This window comes from Dendronephthya gigantea, unplaced genomic scaffold (assembly GCF_004324835.1).
Source record: "Dendronephthya gigantea isolate DGI-Jeju-01 unplaced genomic scaffold, DenGig_1.0 000020F, whole genome shotgun sequence".
NCBI classification, from domain to species: domain Eukaryota; kingdom Metazoa; phylum Cnidaria; class Anthozoa; order Malacalcyonacea; family Nephtheidae; genus Dendronephthya; species Dendronephthya gigantea.
Genome location: NW_021163030.1, coordinates 116,734 through 136,912, shown reverse-complemented (window position 1 = coordinate 136,912; position 20,179 = coordinate 116,734). Strand labels below are relative to the sequence as shown.

General features: G+C 34.2%; 3 protein-coding genes across 4 annotated transcripts; all 3 read left to right on the top strand.

Annotated features, from left to right (window-relative positions):
* Positions 1–2,158: 2,158 nt before the first annotated feature.
* LOC114521440 (50S ribosomal protein L4-like) lies at positions 2,159–6,409 on the top strand. Its single transcript, XM_028541895.1, has 10 exons — positions 2,159–2,385; positions 2,508–2,601; positions 3,545–3,689; positions 3,885–3,936; positions 4,217–4,334; positions 4,506–4,609; positions 4,693–4,743; positions 5,184–5,239; positions 5,448–5,515; positions 6,142–6,409. The coding sequence occupies exons 1-10, from the start codon at positions 2,323–2,325 to the stop codon at positions 6,249–6,251; spliced, it is 861 nt and encodes a 286-aa protein (XP_028397696.1). The 5' UTR covers positions 2,159–2,322; the 3' UTR covers positions 6,252–6,409.
* A 363-nt stretch (positions 6,410–6,772) lies between these two features.
* LOC114521649 (vacuolar protein-sorting-associated protein 36-like) lies at positions 6,773–15,042 on the top strand. Its single transcript, XM_028542148.1, has 15 exons — positions 6,773–6,946; positions 8,067–8,135; positions 8,210–8,280; positions 8,519–8,633; positions 8,836–8,913; positions 11,760–11,843; positions 12,048–12,080; positions 12,473–12,550; positions 12,692–12,747; positions 13,242–13,320; positions 13,691–13,756; positions 13,867–13,931; positions 14,089–14,173; positions 14,362–14,438; positions 14,699–15,042. The coding sequence occupies exons 1-15, from the start codon at positions 6,845–6,847 to the stop codon at positions 14,796–14,798; spliced, it is 1,158 nt and encodes a 385-aa protein (XP_028397949.1). The 5' UTR covers positions 6,773–6,844; the 3' UTR covers positions 14,799–15,042.
* Positions 15,043–15,225: 183 nt separating this feature from the next.
* LOC114521653 (L-aminoadipate-semialdehyde dehydrogenase-phosphopantetheinyl transferase-like) lies at positions 15,226–20,103 on the top strand. Of its 2 annotated transcripts, none has more exons than XM_028542153.1 (11): positions 15,226–15,502; positions 15,691–15,780; positions 16,252–16,350; positions 16,608–16,649; positions 16,735–16,774; positions 17,048–17,080; positions 17,168–17,289; positions 17,745–17,855; positions 18,485–18,568; positions 19,069–19,127; positions 20,015–20,103. In XM_028542153.1, exons 1-11 carry the CDS (start codon positions 15,449–15,451, stop codon positions 20,022–20,024), a joined length of 744 nt encoding a protein of 247 aa, XP_028397954.1. In that variant the 5' UTR covers positions 15,226–15,448; the 3' UTR covers positions 20,025–20,103. The 2 variants fall into 2 exon arrangements, with proteins under 2 accessions (XP_028397954.1, XP_028397953.1); XM_028542152.1 differs by lacking the exon at positions 20,015–20,103 and adding an exon at positions 19,556–19,694.
* The last annotated feature ends 76 nt before the right edge of the window (positions 20,104–20,179 follow it).

The following is a 20,179-nucleotide window of genomic DNA, read 5'->3' as shown; positions in this document are numbered from 1 at the left end:
CAGTCGGAGTATTCCAAATTCAGTGCTAAAGCACAATCGAAGTATATACCAACATATACAGGTATATATATGGATATCGATATCATTTTCTTCTATAATTGGAAGTTAGCTATACAAAAATTTTTCGTTTATGACAGCATGCTAGGCATTTCTTTTATTTGAGAAAATATTCTTGGACTTAGCTGCTTGTTGGCGTGAAATCACTGGCTATTTTATATGCATGCAAGAATTATAACAATTAAAATAACCTTGCTAAAGTATTCATTTTCTGGCTCTGTTAAATTTACGGTAGCTGCCTTAGCCAGTAACTTAACATTTTTCCCCATGCCAATATTATACCTAAATATATTTCAAAATTAAGTCTGCTAACAATTGTATAGTTGTTCATTAAGTTTTTCTTAATAATCTTATGGGCAAATAATTTTGCCGGAAATTTGACCGAATCATCCATATAAATAATTCTTAAACTTAATGAAACATAATAATATAGTGGCCTTAATGAAACATTTCCTCTTTATTACTTATTAAATAATTTAAATTACCGATACAGCAATAAAATATTGGTTAGTATGTGTAATAAATCAGTTAAACGAACGGAATCATTGACACCAAAGAATTAAAAGCGGTTACTCTTTCATCCCAGCATGCATAATATTAATTGGAAAAATGTTCATATATATATATTCATATGAGTATACGCGAAGCAATATTTTTATATCTTCTCTATCTGTAGTATGGTATTGCGCACTCTCTAGTATTTCGTAATCCAAAGGACATTTATATTTACCATATATTATATAGCTATATATACAGCTATATTATATATTATTAAACTCTTCTAAAAAAATAAAAGAGACGGTCGCCAAAAAGCTGCACCTTCACACACCCTATTATAATATTGACGGGTAATATCTTTTTGAATACGTTTTCATTCTTAATGGTGTACAAATTGTAATAAGCATGATATGTGTAATGATATATATAACTGATGCATTTATTTTACACAAAAAACTGCCTCTTGTGAAATTATGCCCCAGCTAAATATCGAATTATGTTTTAAAAACAACTTAACGTATAAAGGTAATCACGGTTACACGAAACAACTTTCAACATCAACTCGCAACACAATGCAACAATAAGCGATTGGTTCATTAATCAATCTCCGATGCCATGCAAACCGACTTGTCAGACTGTAGCTTCTGTTGTTCTACCACAGGAGTTGATAGTTTATAGTTCTGAATTTTAACTCTTTAATTGTTGAACATATATATAGTTTCTCGTCTTAGTATTCGCGGTTGTAAAAGAGTGTCAATTACTTATAAGATTACGTAAGATGAGGCCTGGACTTCAAAAGGACCGCGATTTTTTGAGCTGATTTGTTTTTGTGTTCGTTACTTTTAAATTTAAAAGAGATGATGTGAGTAGTGGACTATAGTGGTAGTGCGTGGTTGACGACCTTACTTAGTTAGTTTCCTGTAAGAAATGATTTAGCTAAACAAGCCTAGTATTTAACTACTTTAACAGAAGTCAAATAGATTCGTATATAATAACGTTACGTTACATAAGAAAAAAATATAGATTTATACTAATCAGTAAATAGTTAATTGAACGAAACAACTATCTGCCTAACTATATTGCCATTGACCTATAAAGTAACAATCTGAGCCAATTATCTGATGAACCAGCCACTCTATCTAAATGAATATCTGACTGGCTTACCATCTTACAAACCATTATTATCTGCTAATAAACCAACCATTTTAGTAACCAAATTTGACTAATTAACTAATCCACCTAACCATAATTAAGGTGGCTCGATACAGTTTTCAAAAATTCCATCGTTCATCACTTTGACACGTTCAAACAACGCCTTTTACGATTTATTCTAGCGATATATTGGGGGTTTTATATATTTTGGTGTCTCTACTTTTGAATCGTATTAGTTTTAGTAACAAATTGTCCAAAATGACCTAGTGCCTCGGATAGTTGGAAAAGAAGCACGGTGACCCCAATTTTTTTTCGTGCATTATTTTATTTGGAAGAAAAACTAACAATTAGCAAAATATAAGTAAAGCTTGGTTTTAGCACGAAGTTCTGATTGTTATTACACTTTATGCAAAATAACCGTAATCATTGCTGTTTAGTCTCTTTTTCTGCCGACACCCAACGTCAGTTTGGTGGATAGAAGCGGTCCTAATGATGGAAACGAGTGAAAACTGGTGAAGACTAATTTTCAATATGGCGGACGAAACGTGACTTGGTTAGATATTTATGGTTTCATTCAAATTATTGTTTTTCGATACGTAAACATACAGTGTTGCGATGTTTAAAGGTGTGTATGGACATTGGTTTACAAAATATAGTTGGATGATCTCGAATTATCAGGTATAAATCTGATATTAATTACGTGTTAACATGTTTCAACTTTCAATGACATGCTTTTGAGACGTACATTAATATTAAACATTATCCCGTTTGAATAATACCGAAATTGTATTTATTCTTAGGTGCTGAAGCGAAGTCTATTTCGCCCAAGTCAAATACAATCGATTCGGAATAGTCGATTACTTCAAGAGCAGGATTCGCATGATGTCAGTGATGGTAAGCCTATTTGTGTTTAATACTTTCAAAAGTGTACCATGAATTGACATCTTAGAAAAATTGGGTGGCTTATATAGTAATTAAATATACATTACGATAAAAATGAATGAATGAATAAAATTTTATTTAGTCAGGGTAACCCAATCAGTGGAATCCACTGTTATCCTTAAGGGCCCTGATGCACATATTTTACAAATGTAGTATATAAATACACACTTAAATTAACTATGCACACTGTATAGATTATACGTACCTTACAAAGGCTTACATGTTATACAAAGCATTGAGACTATAAATATTATAACAGTTATAATGCTATACATATTATAATTATACATATTATAACAGCTGATAGCTGATACTCATGCTGGGCATAACCAGATATTTTGATCAAAAATATGAAATTATATTAACACGCTTTGTTGCTGTTCGGCACAAAAATGCTTAATAAACAATACTTAGTCTTTGGCACGCAAGTTTACTGTTGTATTGCATACTTGTGTGAAGGTCTGATGAAGAGTTTGAAAGCATATATAGATTTTCCATGAAATTTTTCAACAGAATTAGCTAGCTGTGGTATTTTTAGTTTGTTTATTTTTGAAAATGAACCCAGAGCAGAAATTGTGATTTCATACACTGTCACTGCACTATGCTTATAAACTCCAAAATATGATTTGATGAGCTCTACTTATAGTGTGGAGTTTCATGTTGATGATAGGGTTGTCTTCCTAAACCCAAAGCATGATCAGCCACTTTGTCTGGCTAAATCACTGTATACATGCTAACTAGTGCAATAATTGTGAATATCTTTTAAGGATTCAACAGACTGTTCCAACCTGTAGCTGTGTATCACACATCAAACGTCACGTAATTTCAATATACATTGAAATACTCACTTAACCAAGCCATGCACACTTAACCTAGTTATATCTCTGTTTTGTAGATATCACAACAGTTGAAAAGTTTAATTCAAAAAGACAATATGAAAATAGGGATTCTTTATGTGTTGCTCAGGTGATATCATTCCCCCATTCTACAGCTATTGGGCATGTACAATTGAATGACTTTGTTTTTGGTACAAATCCAAGGTACGTACATTATACACACGTGATATCATGACTTCGCTAATGCTGCTTAACAAAGTGCTTAAAATTTTGAATTTTTCTAAATTCTATGGTCTGTACCTGACCACAATTTTGTGTTTGAATGACTAAGTGAACTTAAAGACTGCACAACTGGCATCAATGTCTTCCTTAGTTCATTTTGTTACTCAATATTTTTAGACTTGACATACTTCATCGAGTTGTGGTATGGCAGAGAGCAAATGCAAGGGCTGTAAGTATTTTATTTCAAAACACTCAAGCCACTTAAATCGTATTAGCCATGGTAACTATAGGCAAGCTTAAATCATAACTTAAAGTTTTGCATAAAAATAAAGTATTATGAAATTTTTAAGGACTGAAATTTTAGCAAAAGGGTAAGTAAAACCCTTGGTATTTATTGGAGGTGATTTCCTCTGGAGTTTATATTCTTGAAATAAGGGGAGTGTTAAAATAAGTATTACTTGTCATACACCACTATTCCAAAGCTTTTTGATCATACAACCCAACAACAGGGGACGGCATGCGTTAAAGATCGTAGCGAAGTTCGAGGAGGTGGAAGAAAGCCTTGGCCTCAAAAAGGGTTAGGAAAAGCAAGACAAGGGAGCATAAGAGCTCCACAGTGGAGGGGAGGTATGGTGAAATAAAATGTATGCATTGGAAGAAACTGATAAATTATTTGTAATTGCAATTTTGAGTCTAAAAAATTTTGGGGAGTTGTTTTGATTATTTTGATTTAGCGAACCTTAATGGACAATAATTCGTCTTAATCTGTCTCAAAGCATTTCCATGCTATTTTCAAAGGTGGTGTTGTTCATGGACCAAAACCTAAGAGTTTTTCTTACACTTTACCGAAGAAAGTGCGAAGAATGGGTCTAAGAGTTGCGTTAACATGCAGATTTAGACAGGTGGGTTAGTATGCGGTGTGTGCAGTGTAGGTATCTGAAACCAACCCTTTATCACTCTGATCAGATTTTTTTTGTCTTTCCAGGGTGATTTGTTTGTGGTGGACTCACTTAGTTGCAATTCGTTATCAAATAACGTGAGTATTTAAAGTCAATCGTTATACCAATACGTCCATTTTAAAACTCCACTCTACGAAATAAGTCCACAGTTTTTCGTTTCTGTCACCGAAGACCAACAAAATGTAATATTGTCCTAAACATTGGGGTACGTAGAGACATCAGAGCGTGTTGTATTTAGAAGATGTGTTTATTTAGAGTTTTCTTAAAACGATTATTTTAATTCTTGCTTTATTCCCCTTTACACCAATTTCAGTAGATAAGTACTTCAATGTTACGTGCTGTGCTGTGCTGTGGTAACGTTATTGCACAACATTGCATGAAAGAATTAATTCAAATGTCGTGCAAATCTTCAGAGAATGTGCAACCTAAAAGATTTTTCAAGAACAGGAGTCTGAAGTTCTCCCTTTTGTGCTATATATTTTATTTTGAGACCCTTTTTATTTTCATACTCTTTCAGGAAATTGCAAATATTTTTGATAAAAACAATTGGAATTCTGTTCTGGTAGTTGACAGGTAACTTCCGACCTCAAAAGAATTACTAGTGGTGGATTTTTGTGCTTTTTCTCCATGAGCACAATATTTAGCAAGTATAATTGCCCATTGCTATACTTATAAGAAGCTACCATTTCCTGTCAGTGCAGTGCAGTGAAATGCGTGGATCCACCTGACAATGTGTATTCAATAACTCGACTATATCACTATGAATACTTCTTGTGTTTAGTGAACCAAATGAAAATCTTCGGCATGCCGTTGAATCTTTTGGGAAAGCAGAAATGCACAACACAATTAGTAAGTAGACGAATTCTGATTTTATCATGCACATTATCATGTATACGGGAGTATTTTTTGTATCCGGGTAAGTTCAATTGAAAATTCTATAGTATATTAGGTTAGAGTTAGGATGAAATTCGTTGTACATGAAATCCAAAATTTGATCATAAAATCATAAAATCTGAAATTTTGTACATAAAATCTAACAGTGTCCTGGGCCAAACTCAACTGCGATAAATGAATACAATAACCTAGTACATCTCAATCAACACTAGGAGTTTTTATAAATTTTTTTACACCACACTCAATTTATTGGCACGGTACCGGCCTAAATTGGTACACGAGAATGTTTGAAAAACATCGCCTGTTAACTTCGTTTCATCGTGTTTTCTATTTCAAAGATGATTTCGTCATTTCGGTGCTCGGTGTTTTTTACCAAACGATCGTGCTCTTCTTGAAGCTCTGGTTCTACTTGAGATCTATTGTAGAGTGTAATGGCGTATTTGCTCCCCCTGCTCCCCCTGCCCCTCCCAGGTGAAAAATAGGGGGGGAACGCCCTGAGCATGTGCATAAAAGGGTGATGAACGGTCAAGCATTCTCAGGATGGCGACTTTGTCTAATTGTTTTAACAATTTTTGGTTTAGGTCTGAATGTTTACAGCATTCTTAATCATGATAAAATTGTTCTGTCACTAAATGCTATTGAACAATTGGAAGAGCGACTATGTAAAGATAATCGACCTATTTGGAGATGACATCGTTACAAATATTTTGTCTGTCAACTGTTGTTAAAAAACATTGCCCCGAATGAGAATTTCCACGGAAAGAACTTACTTCTGTAAGAGGAGCCGGTAAATGGCTGTAATCCAGCAATTTGAGAGTGTCTCTGCTTTTATGATGACATGAAAGAATCCACTTGTAAAACGTTAATGATTTGTAATATTATAATTTGTTGTTGCTCTTCAGCATATTAATGTTACCACTGAAGTAGCAATAATACATAACCTGTTGTGACTCACGGTACTTTAATTACTTAACTAAATCAAGTATATGGGAGGTAATATTGGTACAAGAAAAAACACATAGCTCATAACTCTTGGAAAAACTAAGACATTGATTTCGAAACATTACAAGCAAGTCCTCAATGAAGTTATTTTATAGGCGATAATGGAAGAACAATGTTCAATCACTTCAATGAGCTGGCTAAGTCGTATTACTCGTATAACAGCCGCAACTGCGCAACCTCGTACCCAGGTCCTTCTCTTAGGGTGGGAGAGAAGATTAAGAGATGCTTTGCGATGGTTGCAGATACATGGTTGCTTTTGTGTTTTAATACACGGTGTAAGGAATGGATAGATTTTCTTGGATATCAAGTAATACTCCACTAAACACAGGAGAAGAACTTGTTATACAACAACGTGGCTTACGAATTTATGACGGAGAAAACAAGGTAAAAAATATGCCATAATTTAATAGGTTCACTAGAGTACACTACTGGTTTAGGGAGTGCTACACGCGTAAAAATCATCATGTTGATGCATTTTGTTAAAAACAGGAGTGAACAAATTATGTTGTGCTGCACCCTGTGAACAGTATTGTTTACAATGTTGTTGAAGCTTGTTGAATCATCAATGTTGTTGCAACTTGTTACAACAACATTGCATCGTGATTGCAACAACATTGATGATTCAACAAGCTTCAACAACATTGTTAACAATACTGTTCACAGGATGTAGCACAGCATTTTTCACCCCTGATGCGACAACCTGATCAATCTTTGGCTGTGTAGGTTACAAGTGTTTTCTAGATGACCAGCACTTACTAGATGACTGGAGCTTTCTCAATGACTACAGTATAAGGTTTTACAATTGAGAAAAATTTCTTTCAAAATGACCACCGCTGATGAGGATCAGTTTTATGCATTCTTTTCGATTTTAGTTCTTTGTCTCTCCCCTCGGTCATTATACAGTTGCTGCAATAGAAGTGTTCGGAAAAATATTTAATCCTATTGGATAATGACTAAGTAGACGCATATGATTAGTCAATTCGAAAAGGAAGTTAGGAATTTTTCAAACATTTCATGAATTTCGTAAGCCAACTGATAAATCTGAGCAAATGCATTACTCAATATTTTTTAGAACACTTCTATTGCTACGACTGTAAAAGTAATTTCAAATTAATACTATAGCATTAAATGTGGTATAACAACTGCCTAAAATAAACAAAACACTTCTTGATGTTTCGAGTTGAGCGCCTTCATCAGGAGAGTTAGTATGGTCCATACTAATTACTGGTCCAACTTAGTAAGGTACATACTAACTGAAAAAGGCCCTCAGGTCGAAATGTTGAGAAGTGTTTTGTCTATTTTAGGCAGTTGTTATACCACATTTGATGCTAAGTTGTTTGAAGACGGTGCCACGCTGCTCCCTGGTTATACATTGGAACGTATCAAATTAATAATACTTCACATTTTTTAAGAATTACATAAAGTTTACTTGTAAATTTAACTCTGATAATCTTCAGGGCTTATTGCAAATGAAGTATAACTGTTTCTCTCTTAAATATTTTAGACAAATTTTGATAATGGGAACTTAATATTGACTTCATTTTCTTTAATATGGGAAGATGAAGAGCAACAGGTAAATTGATTTTAAATTAAATCAGTATTTTTCTGCTCTTTTGAACTTTTGTTTGCATTATTTTACGACTATAGGATCGGAGAATTCAATTGTATCTTGAATTAATTATAAGAATAGAAGAACAAGCAGCTGGGTTCATGAAAAGGTAACAACAATTGATTTCTAAGTACATAAAGTACTTCTTGAAAATTTTCATGGCTGAAGATGTTATCTCTACAAGGTACATAAATTCATTTCTGTATAACTTTCTGTCTTATAAAGTTATTTCCATCTCACCTGGGCAATACCTTATAGGAAAGAAATTTTTCATGGTTATATCTCAAACAATAAATAATATATATATGTTATAGTAAATCTTTTTCAACAAAATATATTATTTTTAGTGCCAAATTATTGTTACATTTACATTCACCGCCAGCCACAAAAGATCCCGGTCCATTTAATTCAAGTTCATTTACTTACATAAAATTATCATTTCGCTCTGGTGGTCACATTGAGGTATTTTTTAATAAGAAATATGATCATGGTTGATTGATTATGATAAGTGTTTAAATGTGCCCAAAAGATATCTGGATCTTCTGAGGCTTGAAGGATTATGTCAGCTGAAAAGCTGTTCTGTCAATTATAATAAACCAGCCTTTTTCCTTCTATATTTTGTGCATAAAAATATTTTATTCCCGACTGTTTTCTATACATTTAGTTCCACAAATTATTAAAACAACAGTTGCAGAAAAAGGCTTGGATACAACGGAAGCCAAAAGAGAATGCTCCTTCCAAAGTAAGTTGTAAATATTATTTATATTTTTGTCTTTTTCATGGGGTATAAACAACTTTCTTCATAAAGCACTCAAGCATTGCATTTTGCTTATATTGATATCAGTTATAAAGTTGTATTCAAGACGTGTTCTATTTGCATTCGTAGTAACGGAAGCCTTATATATACATCCGTGTACTGTTAGAAAATTTAGAAAATTTATTAGAGAAAAGAGACACTGGCAGTCATGAGACTGAATTATGTGTCTTTTACATACAAATATATACGATAATTTAAAATACATAATAAAATAAGGAACAATATATATTTACAACTTATTAGACCTTTTTAGTCAAAGTCACAATTATGTGTTCTTTAGATTAGATATATACAATCATTTAAAATTGAAAACAATACATATATACAACTTGTTATCAATTAGCAAAATTTGCTTCAGTACTAAAACTCATTATAAAAGAGTTTTTGAAACGATCTGTTCGGCATTGTGGCGTGTTAAAAGTTCTATTATTTCTCAGAAAACCATTACAGCTATTACGAGGGGGAAGTAAACCAGCAAGTTTATGGTTTCCATTGACAACAATATCTTTAAAAAGACTTTGTGATAGCATTTCTCGCCTGTCAAAGAGGGTGGGAATAAATGCCTCTTTCAGTGCTTCATTATAACTTTGATGAGGGAAAATAATCCGCAATGCACGCTTCTGAATGCGTTCAAGATCATTCGAGAGGTAATTGGGGAGATTTCTATGAAACAATTGACAGCAATATTCCAGTACTGATCGGACAACACTACAATAAAAGGCTTTCATATCATCAACACTGAGTCCCGCTCTTTTAAGTTGTCTTAAGAGATATAGGCGCTTTGAGGCCTTGGCAGTTATGGTTTTAACATGATCTATCCACTTAAAATCGTCACGAATAGTAACACCGAGAAGTCTTGCAGTACTAACTTTATCAAATTTTATCCCATCTATCTCAATTGGAACGAAAGATGGAGGGATTCTCTTAAAACATGATTGGATTTCTTTACATTTGGTAGGTTTAAGTTGTAGATGGTTCTCTTTAGACCACAAGTTAACATAATCAACAGCGTCCTGAATGGAACTTTCATTAGATTGGGTAATCACTTCGGATAATGTGATATCGTCAGCGAACTTCCACATTTGGGAGATCTGATCTGGTAATCGTAGATCGTTAATTAGAATAAGAAAGAGCCATGGACCAAGACGAGTACCCTGGGGAACTCCAGCGTGGACATCAACCCAGTTGGAAAAAGTACCATCATATTTAACCCTCTGCTGCCGATGACGTAAAAAATCAATATCCAATTAACGATGGTTGCTTTACTCCTATGCTGAATAGTTTAGCGATCAGTATATGATGGTCTACTAGGTCAAAGGCTTTCCGAAAATCTAAGAGAACAGTTCTTATTGTGGACGATGTCCCATCAGTGGCAGATAACCAATGATGAAACATATCGATTAGTGCCATAGTTGTCGATGAATGGGATAAATCCAAACGTGGGATCAACAATAGACAACATAACCGGTTTTAAAGCCATATCAATCACAAAGCTTTCTGCAACTTTCGACAGAGTCGACGTAAGAGAAATTGGTCTGATGTCGTTGTTAAATCACAAATGAGAGACGACTTTGGCAGAGGACAAACATCTGCGAGTTTCCAAACGTTAGGCACTCTACATTCGGTAAATGAGGTGTTCAATATATCAGTAATAGGACTTGCGATAATGTCCGAGAACGTTTTGAGCACCCAATTTGGAAGGTTATCAGGTCCACTGGCGCGAGATATCTTAATCGCTCTTAGTTTCCTTGCTACAGATTCTTCGGTAACATACAAAGGTTCATCATCAACCGCATCCACGCATGTATAATCTGTCAGAGGCGAGTAATCATTCATTACGCTGATAAACGCTTTGTTTATGTTATTCGTAAGAGTAAAATCATCACACACAAGATCAGGGTGTAAAAGGGATCTTAGGTCACGACGAGTGTTTTTATTAATCCCACAAAGATTTTTGACCTCTCTCCACCAATCTCTGGGCGTAGAGTCCTTCATTTGACCAATTTTACTTTCATAATAGGTTTTCCTACAATGTTTACATTCCCGATTAACTTCATAATAGGTTTTCCTACAATGTTTACATTCCCGATTAACTCCTACAATGTTTACATTCCCGATTAACTTTATTTCTGTATATACCAATTAATCACTGGTTCAAACTATGACCAGCAGGCAGCAGAGCATATACTTCACAATGTAATAGGTAATGAAATGGTATATTTACAGTACAATTCTCGGCTCAGCTAATGGACAAATCTTACCGTAGCTTTTCTTCACAACTGTCACAGATTCAAATTATTTTTATCGAAGTCCGGGTGCAAATTTTCCTTCTCTTTTACGACGACCTCAAATGATCCAAAGGGAAACTGCAACAACAGTTCGGCTAAAACGTCCTATTAATGTTAACTTACTTACGTTGTGATCATTTCTCCAAATTTCAAAAAATGTAAACTTCGATTAATTTTAGATATAGCTATATTTCATTGTATTTGACCGCACGATGCTGTATTTCGGTATAGAGTTTTGTCGTACGCTTGACAATTTTCATCACTACGGTCTTACCTGTGATTGTATTTGCAGATTTATTCGTGGTAATGTTGGGCATTTTAAAAGTTGCTTGTGCGAGATTTTGTTTTTTCCTATGCAGGGCTTAATACTATGAAGTAGTTTGTTTCATAAGTCCCACTGCTCATCATATTAACATATCTTTTTTTAGATTACTATAAATATGTCATTGCGGTCGTGTTTCAAAAGATTATGGGTTTTTGCAGGTCCATAGACGAGGTCCTGGGATTGTTGGAATTGAACGAAATTTAGAAGAAAAATCGCGTGCAACAGACAAAACTATCAGTCAGGTACATTTTCTCCAAAAAAGTATATCAGTTATACACTTGTTTAAAGGAGACTGAAACCTTTGCCTGGAAAGGAATTTAAACTCTTATAGTATATGAAAGATAATAATGCGTGAAAAGCTTTTGTTTGTCCTTCTATTATATGTGTGGTTTTTGTGTTCGGTATTATAATTGAAATATGCACTAGTTGATCAACTTGGCATTTAGGCATTTAAAGATCTGGACGGTTTAATGGAAAAGGTATGTTTGATAAAAAAAAAGATAATGGCGAGTCGACCATTCAGTGGCGTAGCCAGCCCGACAATTTGGTCATGCTATTCTAATATTTTAGTGTTTATTGACTGTGAAAACAATGAAATTCTAAAGAAACGAATGATGAATGATAATAACATCAAATTTGCATAGCAGGACTAAATCTTCAGGCTGGCTATACGACACTGCGACCATTTAAATTTTTTTGTTGGCTTTTTTGTATTATCAAGGAATAGCAGCAGTGTTGTGGTAAATATTTTTTCTATTTTTTACCCTATATTCCCCTCCACTCCTCTCTTCCACTTTTCAGAACTCTTTTACTCCTCTCGACTATATAAAACTTCAATTTAAATTGTGAGCTGTATAGTTGGATCTTTTAGGCCAAAGAGATGGTTGCTTTAGCAGATAAGTTTGCATCAAAAATAGAAGAAAAGAAAGGAAGCATAACTGAAGATGAAGTAAGCGAGAACTTTTATTTCAAATTGCTTGATAGTCTTTCAAAACACGTATATTTATAAATAAATTGGAAAATGTACACTGTATTAAATACAAAGTTTTAAAAAATAAGTTAGTTAACATGTAGGAATGATCTTTTTTAGACTATTTTATTCAAATCCTATCTTCTTAGTGTTGGAATTTCAAACCCTGTAACCAGGTTAGTTCTGTCTGACTAAGAGGCCAGAGAAGTTCAGTGGAAGGCTAAAAGCATATCAATCCGAGTCCAAAAAAATTAGCTGTACTGGTATTATAATAATTTGAAAAGTTTTTTGAAAAACAAAGAATTGGAAAATATTTACTGATTGCATTGGCTAAAATAGATTTCAATCTTGCAAATGATTTACTCTAGTCTATTATAATAAGATTCACCGTAATGCCCACTGGCGGATCTAGGGTTATAGTCACAATAAATTATATATGGCCTAAATTTAAAACAGCTTAATAACAACTCTGTTGGTTATGTATTTCAAAAGAATATTTTTAAAACCTAATAATTCGATCGCGAATTCAATCTGCAGTACTTAATTTATTCTGCTTAACCTGGATTGATCTGAAGTTACAGATGTGATACGTTCACGGCAACCAGTACATAATCCATCGCTATTATCTTTACTCTGGTTTAAAATAATGTTTAATCATTTATCATTATAGAGAAACCCATGGTACCGGGACAACATACCATAATGAATTGGCAAAGCAACTAGAAATCTTTTTGAGAGAGCAATTGAAGGTTTGTCGTGTACGAGCACTAGCCCATTCTAATATTTTTAGCCCTAACGTTTAACCCACCTAACAATGCTGTAAAAAATGGTGAAGTCTTTCTTTCTGGCTGAGGTCAAGGTTTTTATGAAAACTATAGTGATTCCGAAAACTGGTTTGAAAATGTTTATGTTTCTTAAGATTTCCAAGATCATTGGGGGACGCGTATACACACTATTTAGTGGGTTATCATGCACTACCATGCAGCCAGCAATTTAGCACCCATGCTTCCTTGCTGCATTGGTAGTGGAAATCAAATCTGGTACCTGCATGCCTATACGGGTATTGTGACACATTGATGAAGATTATTTTCTACATAATTGCTTTAATAATTTTGTTAGGAAGCTGGTGGTATGATGACGTTGACAGACGTATATTGTAGATTTAACCGTGCACGAGGAATGGAGGTGATTTTTTTTAGTAAAAAAATACAATGGGTTTACGTGTAGCTGAAACTTCTAAATTGAAGTGTACCAATTTGTTAAATATTGTGATGTTACATATTGTGATGTTTCAGCTAGTTTCTCCTGAAGATTTGGTTAATGCATCACGACAGTTTGAGTCTCTTAAACTTCCATTGAGGTAACAACTGAAACAATTAAAAATAGTCCGAAATCTTCCATTCTTTTTAATGTATCCGGCAAATTTGAACTATAGATAAGCGCAAGCCCTCCCCGCAAGCAAGCATGCGAGTGCATGTTTTATTAGTTGAAAAGAGCTTTCTTAAAATTTTCTACAGACTGCGCTCATTCGACAGTGGCGTGTTGGTTATTCAGTCTTCAAATCATAGTGACGAAGAAGTTATTAGAGACACAAGGGATAAAGTATGTCAGTTTACTTTAACTTTCTGTCTACTCTAATTTTCTGTCCATCACTGCAACAGCGACACGTTGTTTAAAAAGTTATATTCAGTTTACTAGATCTAATGAAACATCTGCCCATCCATGCATTGTCATACAAAATTACTATTAAGTGTATATTATTAGATTTGCTTTTTGCTCTTCATTTTTAGTTATTTTCTAATAAGTGCTTGACAGCAGATGAACTCTCGAAAATTCTTGGTTTGTCAGTCATGCTTGCTAAGGAAAGGTGATGATGTACTTGTATATATATTGAATATTTTCGCATGCAATTGTTGACCAAATTTAAAAGCATTTAAAATCTGTAAAAATCTCCGTGTGTGTACGTGGGTAAGATAAACACGTAATGTAATGTAAAATGACAGTACGTAACTGAAACTGAGCAGCCCTTAGAATTTTTTGTGTGTTTTTTATACAATTGTTCTCAGTTACTGAAAACTCACTTATGTATCGCTTATAATAGCTAAACGTTTTACTGTTTTCTTATAGGTTGCTTGTTACAGAGAAAGTAGGCAAAGCATGTCGAGATGATTCTGTGGAAGGTTTAAAGTTTTATCCCAACTTCTTTCTTGAAACACCCGTTGAATAAAACCCCGACAACAAAATCATCCACCTTAATGCTTACAAAAACTATAGTGCAGTTACAATTGATTTGTTCACTGGTTTGGATGCATTTGACTGGCCAGTCTTAATGGAAAGAAAAGAAGGAAAGAACTTTTCAACCACCGGACCACCAGTGTCGGTGCCAAATAATTCGTGTTTGACGTAATATAATGTTAAAAGATTTGCTGAGAAGAACTATATTTTGTTGCAATAGTGTTACTTTAGTCGATATCTATAGATCTTAATTCAGAATTAATCAACTTTCACCTTACAGTTTTGAAAGTCTTCTGTTTCATCGATATCTCGTGCTGTGTACGTCGGGAATATTCCCTAGGGACACAACATTTGTATTTGGAGGGATAATAGGGGATAAAAGTGCGCCTGATATGGTAATCCCCACTGAGCTATATAGGCCATAATTCCCGAATAATTGGAAATTATATGATATAGCTCTCCTTCAGTCAAAACCAAGTTAAAATGATTGTATTCTTGTGTTACTGATTTCTGGTCCGTCAAACCTAGCTTTTTAACTTTGATAGCCTGAATCTCTCCAACAGAAAATGAGTTGTTGGGTTGGTTCTTTATCACTTTCGTTGTAGTTTCTGTTTCTTACTGTTTACAGACTGACAGTGACTGATGTCTTCTGTACGTTGGGCATTTTGTACCAAAAAGTGGATTCCTACAAAATCGGTCAGTATGTATTTTTGTAAAAATAGACTCGTAATATAATATAGACTTCAAATATAAATTAAATTATTATACATTAATTATTAATTAATATGAAGCTTTTCATTTTGATAATGCTTTGTATATACTATTTTTCTCTGCTATTTTCCAATATGATATTGTTGGTACAGTAATTTTATTTTTTCCCAAAGGAGTGGTTACATGCATTGGCTTGCATTCAAGATGAAGAAAGAGATCGTGTTATGAAATTTGTTTACAAGAAAGATGCAAAGTCAGCATTGGTATGCATGAAATTTTGCATGTTGTTATACCTAATATTGTAAGGGTTTTATAAGGGTAGTTGATGATGGCTAGTCTCTCCTGGTCTCTATGCCATTTGTAGAATACAGGCACCAATAATGCTGGATTCTGCACCAGGCCTGTATTGTTTGTCCTTTTGATATCCCTATATCACCCACAATCACACCCTGTGATGTAGCCTGATCCACTCAAATGTTATATTTCACCCTCACATATAGTCTTCACATCCACACACCATGCTACCTCGTTTTATTTTCAAATATAATCTACATGGACAGCTAGTAGACCACTACCTTGTTTATATAGTCTTTCACATCCACACACCACGCTACCTTGTTTTGTTCTGACATATGATCTTTCACATTGATACACAACTCAGCATACAGACCTTGCATGCATGATGCTTCCTTGCAGTGTGGTTATCCATGCAACATTTTGCCTATTTTATTAAGATTGGTCGACTGTTGTTGAAAAAAGTTATCGTTGAGAATACCAGTATTCCATATTCTGCTATCAAGCTTGGCAGAACAGAAAGAGGAAAACCTTACTTAGTATGTGATCATAGTATATGTTCTCATATTCAATGAATTTTCAAAAGAAAAAAATTAACAAGCAATTAATAGCATCATTTCTTTTTGTGTGGGAATATATGCATGTAAAAGCAAACGTTTAGCTGTATTATATCAAGGTTTATCAAGATGTTTTAACTGATTTAATTCAAACACTATGTATAGCTGTACTGTAAAAGTGCTGCTTGCCTTTCTAGGAGTTTGTATACTTATTTTCTTAAACATTATATTTCTTTCAGTTACATGCAAAAGAAAGCCTGAACTTCAACATCTCTCATCAGGTATGCAAAATAATTCCAATTACGTACAAATTGCTTTTAATAATCTCTTCAAGATTTTGAATAGATCAATTTTTATTTTTAACAGGGTGATTTTGTTGTTCTAGCTGCGGAATCATCTAGAAATGGTAACTGCACGATTATTTCATATTAACTACAATAAAGACTTACAATCATTTGACATTTCAATTTGCAGCACAATTACCACAACCCAGAATCATTCACATTGATGATAGCATAAGATTAAGCACATTTGATCATATTTTAAATGTTAATTTGCGCTCTATAAATTTTAATTATTATTATAGTCTCTCCCACATTCCAGCCATTTCTCGTATCTATATTTTTTCAAATACTTTTGTATAATTGGGATTGGTCAATACTAGTTTGCATTTTTATAGTTGGAGTTGATGTTATGAAGACAGAGATTAAAGGTTTAAAACTGTCAACATGAAATATTTGTGCCAAAATATTTGCATTTTTAGTTTTTTAGTTACATATTTGCTGTTTTCCATTTACAGGTAATCAAACAATACCGGAATTCTTTCACACAATGAGACGTCAATTTACTCCACATGAGTGGCAAACTATAAAACAAAATCCCTCAGATTTCAAACAGTTGGAAATGTTTATGAGGCATTGGGTGGGTTTTCATTCATCCCTGTTGATGAAGCTACAATATTGGCATGTGGAAGATTGTCAAAAATTATGCCTCCCATTCAATGTTGTCCTTAATTCGACACAGAATGCCTGTGCATCTTTACGAAAGCACAAAAATTAATAGTTGAAGCATTATGAACCGCCATTCAAAGCGGAGGAAGGAAGGGGGTCGGCGAAAGGACAGAGCGGAGGTCAAAGCAATAGTTAGCAAACTAAGAGAATGGTGTCATCGATTCACTATATATACATCAGTGGGTCTAAGGACTTTAGCCTGGATCTCACTTGATCTCACTGGGTTTTTCCTTCTGCGTTCGTGTGTGATTGACACTTTCGTTAATATGTTAGCCACTAGCAACTTACTTGAACAACAAGCCTAAATGATTGATGCATTTTGTGGGATTCCATTCATTGACGCAGGAAATTTTTCTTTTTTTGTAGTGTTTAAAAGAAAGTTACGTGAAAGCTCTTGGTGTTGGTATTGGTTTGTTAAAGAAACTTCAGTTTATGGAATTTCACATCGCACCTCAGTCTACTGAACTGAATGATAGGGTCAGTAGAGTTTACTTACTGTCTTGTAGGTCCGCATAAAAAAATATTTTCCTGAGGTCCTTTTTCCACCAGTCATCGTTCGGTCGTACTATAATTATTTAGTCAAAAATTAAAACTTCTTTAATTTGATTGACTAAAATCACTTCGTTAAAAGTTGGCAAAGAAATTTTTAGGGAAACAAGACTAGGCTTCGCTCGAGCAAAAGAAAGATTACCGGTAGAGTGGTCAGATCACAGTCAGATATCGTAAAATTCTGCCCGCACCTTCAGCTAATCGGCCTATTTGTTTTAAGATATTTTGAAATATGGACTAAATGTATATATCGAAGTTTAATTTACCAAATATCGTCCACTACCACTTTTGGTAAGAAAACTTTGATATATCCTAGCTCTACCTATGATATTGAGCACTGGATACTCAGACTCTCGCCCCTCTTTTCCTAATTTAAACCTACAATTACAACCTCGAATTTACTGTTTGTCAAATACATAGACTCAATTTTATTCATATTTTTATCACATGGGGATCATTGCAATTGGATCGAAATTTTTCCATGTAACTGAATATCCGTAAAATGTCAACCAACGAAACATTTCAAGTCAACAGTGAAGTGCTTTTGAAACTTTTAGGAAGTGGCAATGGATACAAAACTTTTTTTGGAAAGTAAGCCATGTGATGAGTGGTGTTTTCAAGAAACAAAATTAGACGAAGATGTAAGTGCCATATAGATTAAATCTTAAAAAAATGATTTGAGATTAAAATATTTCTCTTATAAATCCTTCTATTAATTAGGAAACTGAAACAAACGTAAAATAAGGTAGTGCATCGTGAAAAAAACAATGCTAAATGAAGGGAGAAGGGGGATCTGCTTTTTTATCACTCGTTAGACTCTCATTAGCTAAGTTTCAGCAGGAAGTTAAAATGGTTTGGAATTTTTCTAAATGACGTTCAGGGTTTAATACACCCACTGGAATCAGAAAATAGCCTGTTCATCAGACTTTGTTAGTAGTGTCTTCTCACGGTATATCTTCACAAAACTAAATCAACCATTATCATCAACAACTCATAAAGTTAACTTGAATTATTTAATAGCGATTAAACGTTCATTCCTAAGTAAACTTCTTTAGAATTAAGTCCTATTATGAGTATTATCGGATGAAAATATAGCCTAATTTATAGTTGTTCTTTGCGCAATTGATTTTTGTATCTTTAGCATCAAGTAGTGGTGGCATTACATCAATCAAATTCACCTCAAGAGAATGAAAATTTGCAGTAAGTCATGTGTGTTATGAAAGTGTAATGATGTTATATACGAAAAATGGATGATTTGAGTCTGGACTAACTGGAGTGTTCCATGTCGAGGGCACTGTTTGCATTGCACTCACTATATCGTCGCAACATAATATGGGCTGATGGGCATAATATACCCGTGTTGTGACTATAAATTGAGTGTAGTTTAAACTTGAAGTCACCGACTGTGGATCCAGCAATCCAAGTTAGTGCAGTTCTTGAAAAGACTATCGTGATCCTGCTTCGTCCTTGGGCGCTTTGGTTCTAAAAAGGTTTTGCTATAGCTAAGTCGCTGTACATAGAAAAGTTTACATAAAGCAATGCCTTGAGTCGAGATGTTGTGAGCATGCAAAAAATATCTTTTAGAAGCAAAGCGTCTGCATGAGTATACGTTTTTCAAATTATTTTAGAAATGGAACATTCATACTGTTAACGATCAAAGATTTACTCCCTCCTTCAATGTCATTTCAAACTGTTAACGAAATATTTTGGAAAGAGTTTATAGAGAAAAGTGAAAGCTCTTGATAAACATGACAAGCATTCTACCATCTTTGCATTAAAGAGTACTCCTAATATGGCGTCTAATACCAATGGACAAAATTAATTTGTGCAGCTTACGTTGCCTTTTCAGTTTCGTGCATTGCAGAAAGGATCATGTAAAGACTAAAGCTATACAGCTTCTGCATTTTATGTGGAATTCTTTAATTGATTCTTCCGCTTCTTTGGCGCATGGTCAACCTTTATTATTATAAACCTGATTGGGTAAAGCAGGCAGTCTGACTGGGGTATTTACAGGATGTAATTAGCGCCAGTGATGGAATACCTGGGAATTTTGAGGGATGTAATTGGTGCCACTATTGAACACCTAGGGATGTTTGAGGATGTAATCAAGTACCATTATGGAACACCTAGGAGATCGGTTTAGAGGATGTAATTGGCACCACTATTGATAACTGGGGATGTTGAGAAGATGTAAATAGTGCCACTGTGAAACATTGGAGGATTCTATTTCCGCCACTATGGAATACATGGGG

Excerpts from the sequence above, each read along its gene's own strand:
- LOC114521440 (XM_028541895.1), top strand. The coding sequence starts at position 2,323 with ATGTTTAAAGGTGTGTATGGACATTGGTTTACAAAATATAGTTGGATG. Across the intron at positions 3,937-4,216 it reads AGAGAGCAAATGCAAGGGCT|GGGACGGCATGCGTTAAAGA; the intron begins GTAAGTATTTTA and ends ACCCAACAACAG. Across the intron at positions 4,335-4,505 it reads AGCTCCACAGTGGAGGGGAG|GTGGTGTTGTTCATGGACCA; the intron begins GTATGGTGAAAT and ends CTATTTTCAAAG.
- LOC114521649 (XM_028542148.1), top strand. The coding sequence starts at position 6,845 with ATGGATAGATTTTCTTGGATATCAAGTAATACTCCACTAAACACAGGA. Across the intron at positions 14,174-14,361 it reads TTAGAGACACAAGGGATAAA|TTATTTTCTAATAAGTGCTT; the intron begins GTATGTCAGTTT and ends CTTCATTTTTAG. Across the intron at positions 14,439-14,698 it reads GTCATGCTTGCTAAGGAAAG|GTTGCTTGTTACAGAGAAAG; the intron begins GTGATGATGTAC and ends GTTTTCTTATAG.
- LOC114521653 (XM_028542152.1), top strand. The coding sequence starts at position 15,449 with ATGTCTTCTGTACGTTGGGCATTTTGTACCAAAAAGTGGATTCCTACA. Across the intron at positions 17,290-17,744 it reads AAATGTTTATGAGGCATTGG|TGTTTAAAAGAAAGTTACGT; the intron begins GTGGGTTTTCAT and ends CTTTTTTTGTAG. Across the intron at positions 18,569-19,068 it reads AAACAAAATTAGACGAAGAT|CATCAAGTAGTGGTGGCATT; the intron begins GTAAGTGCCATA and ends TTGTATCTTTAG.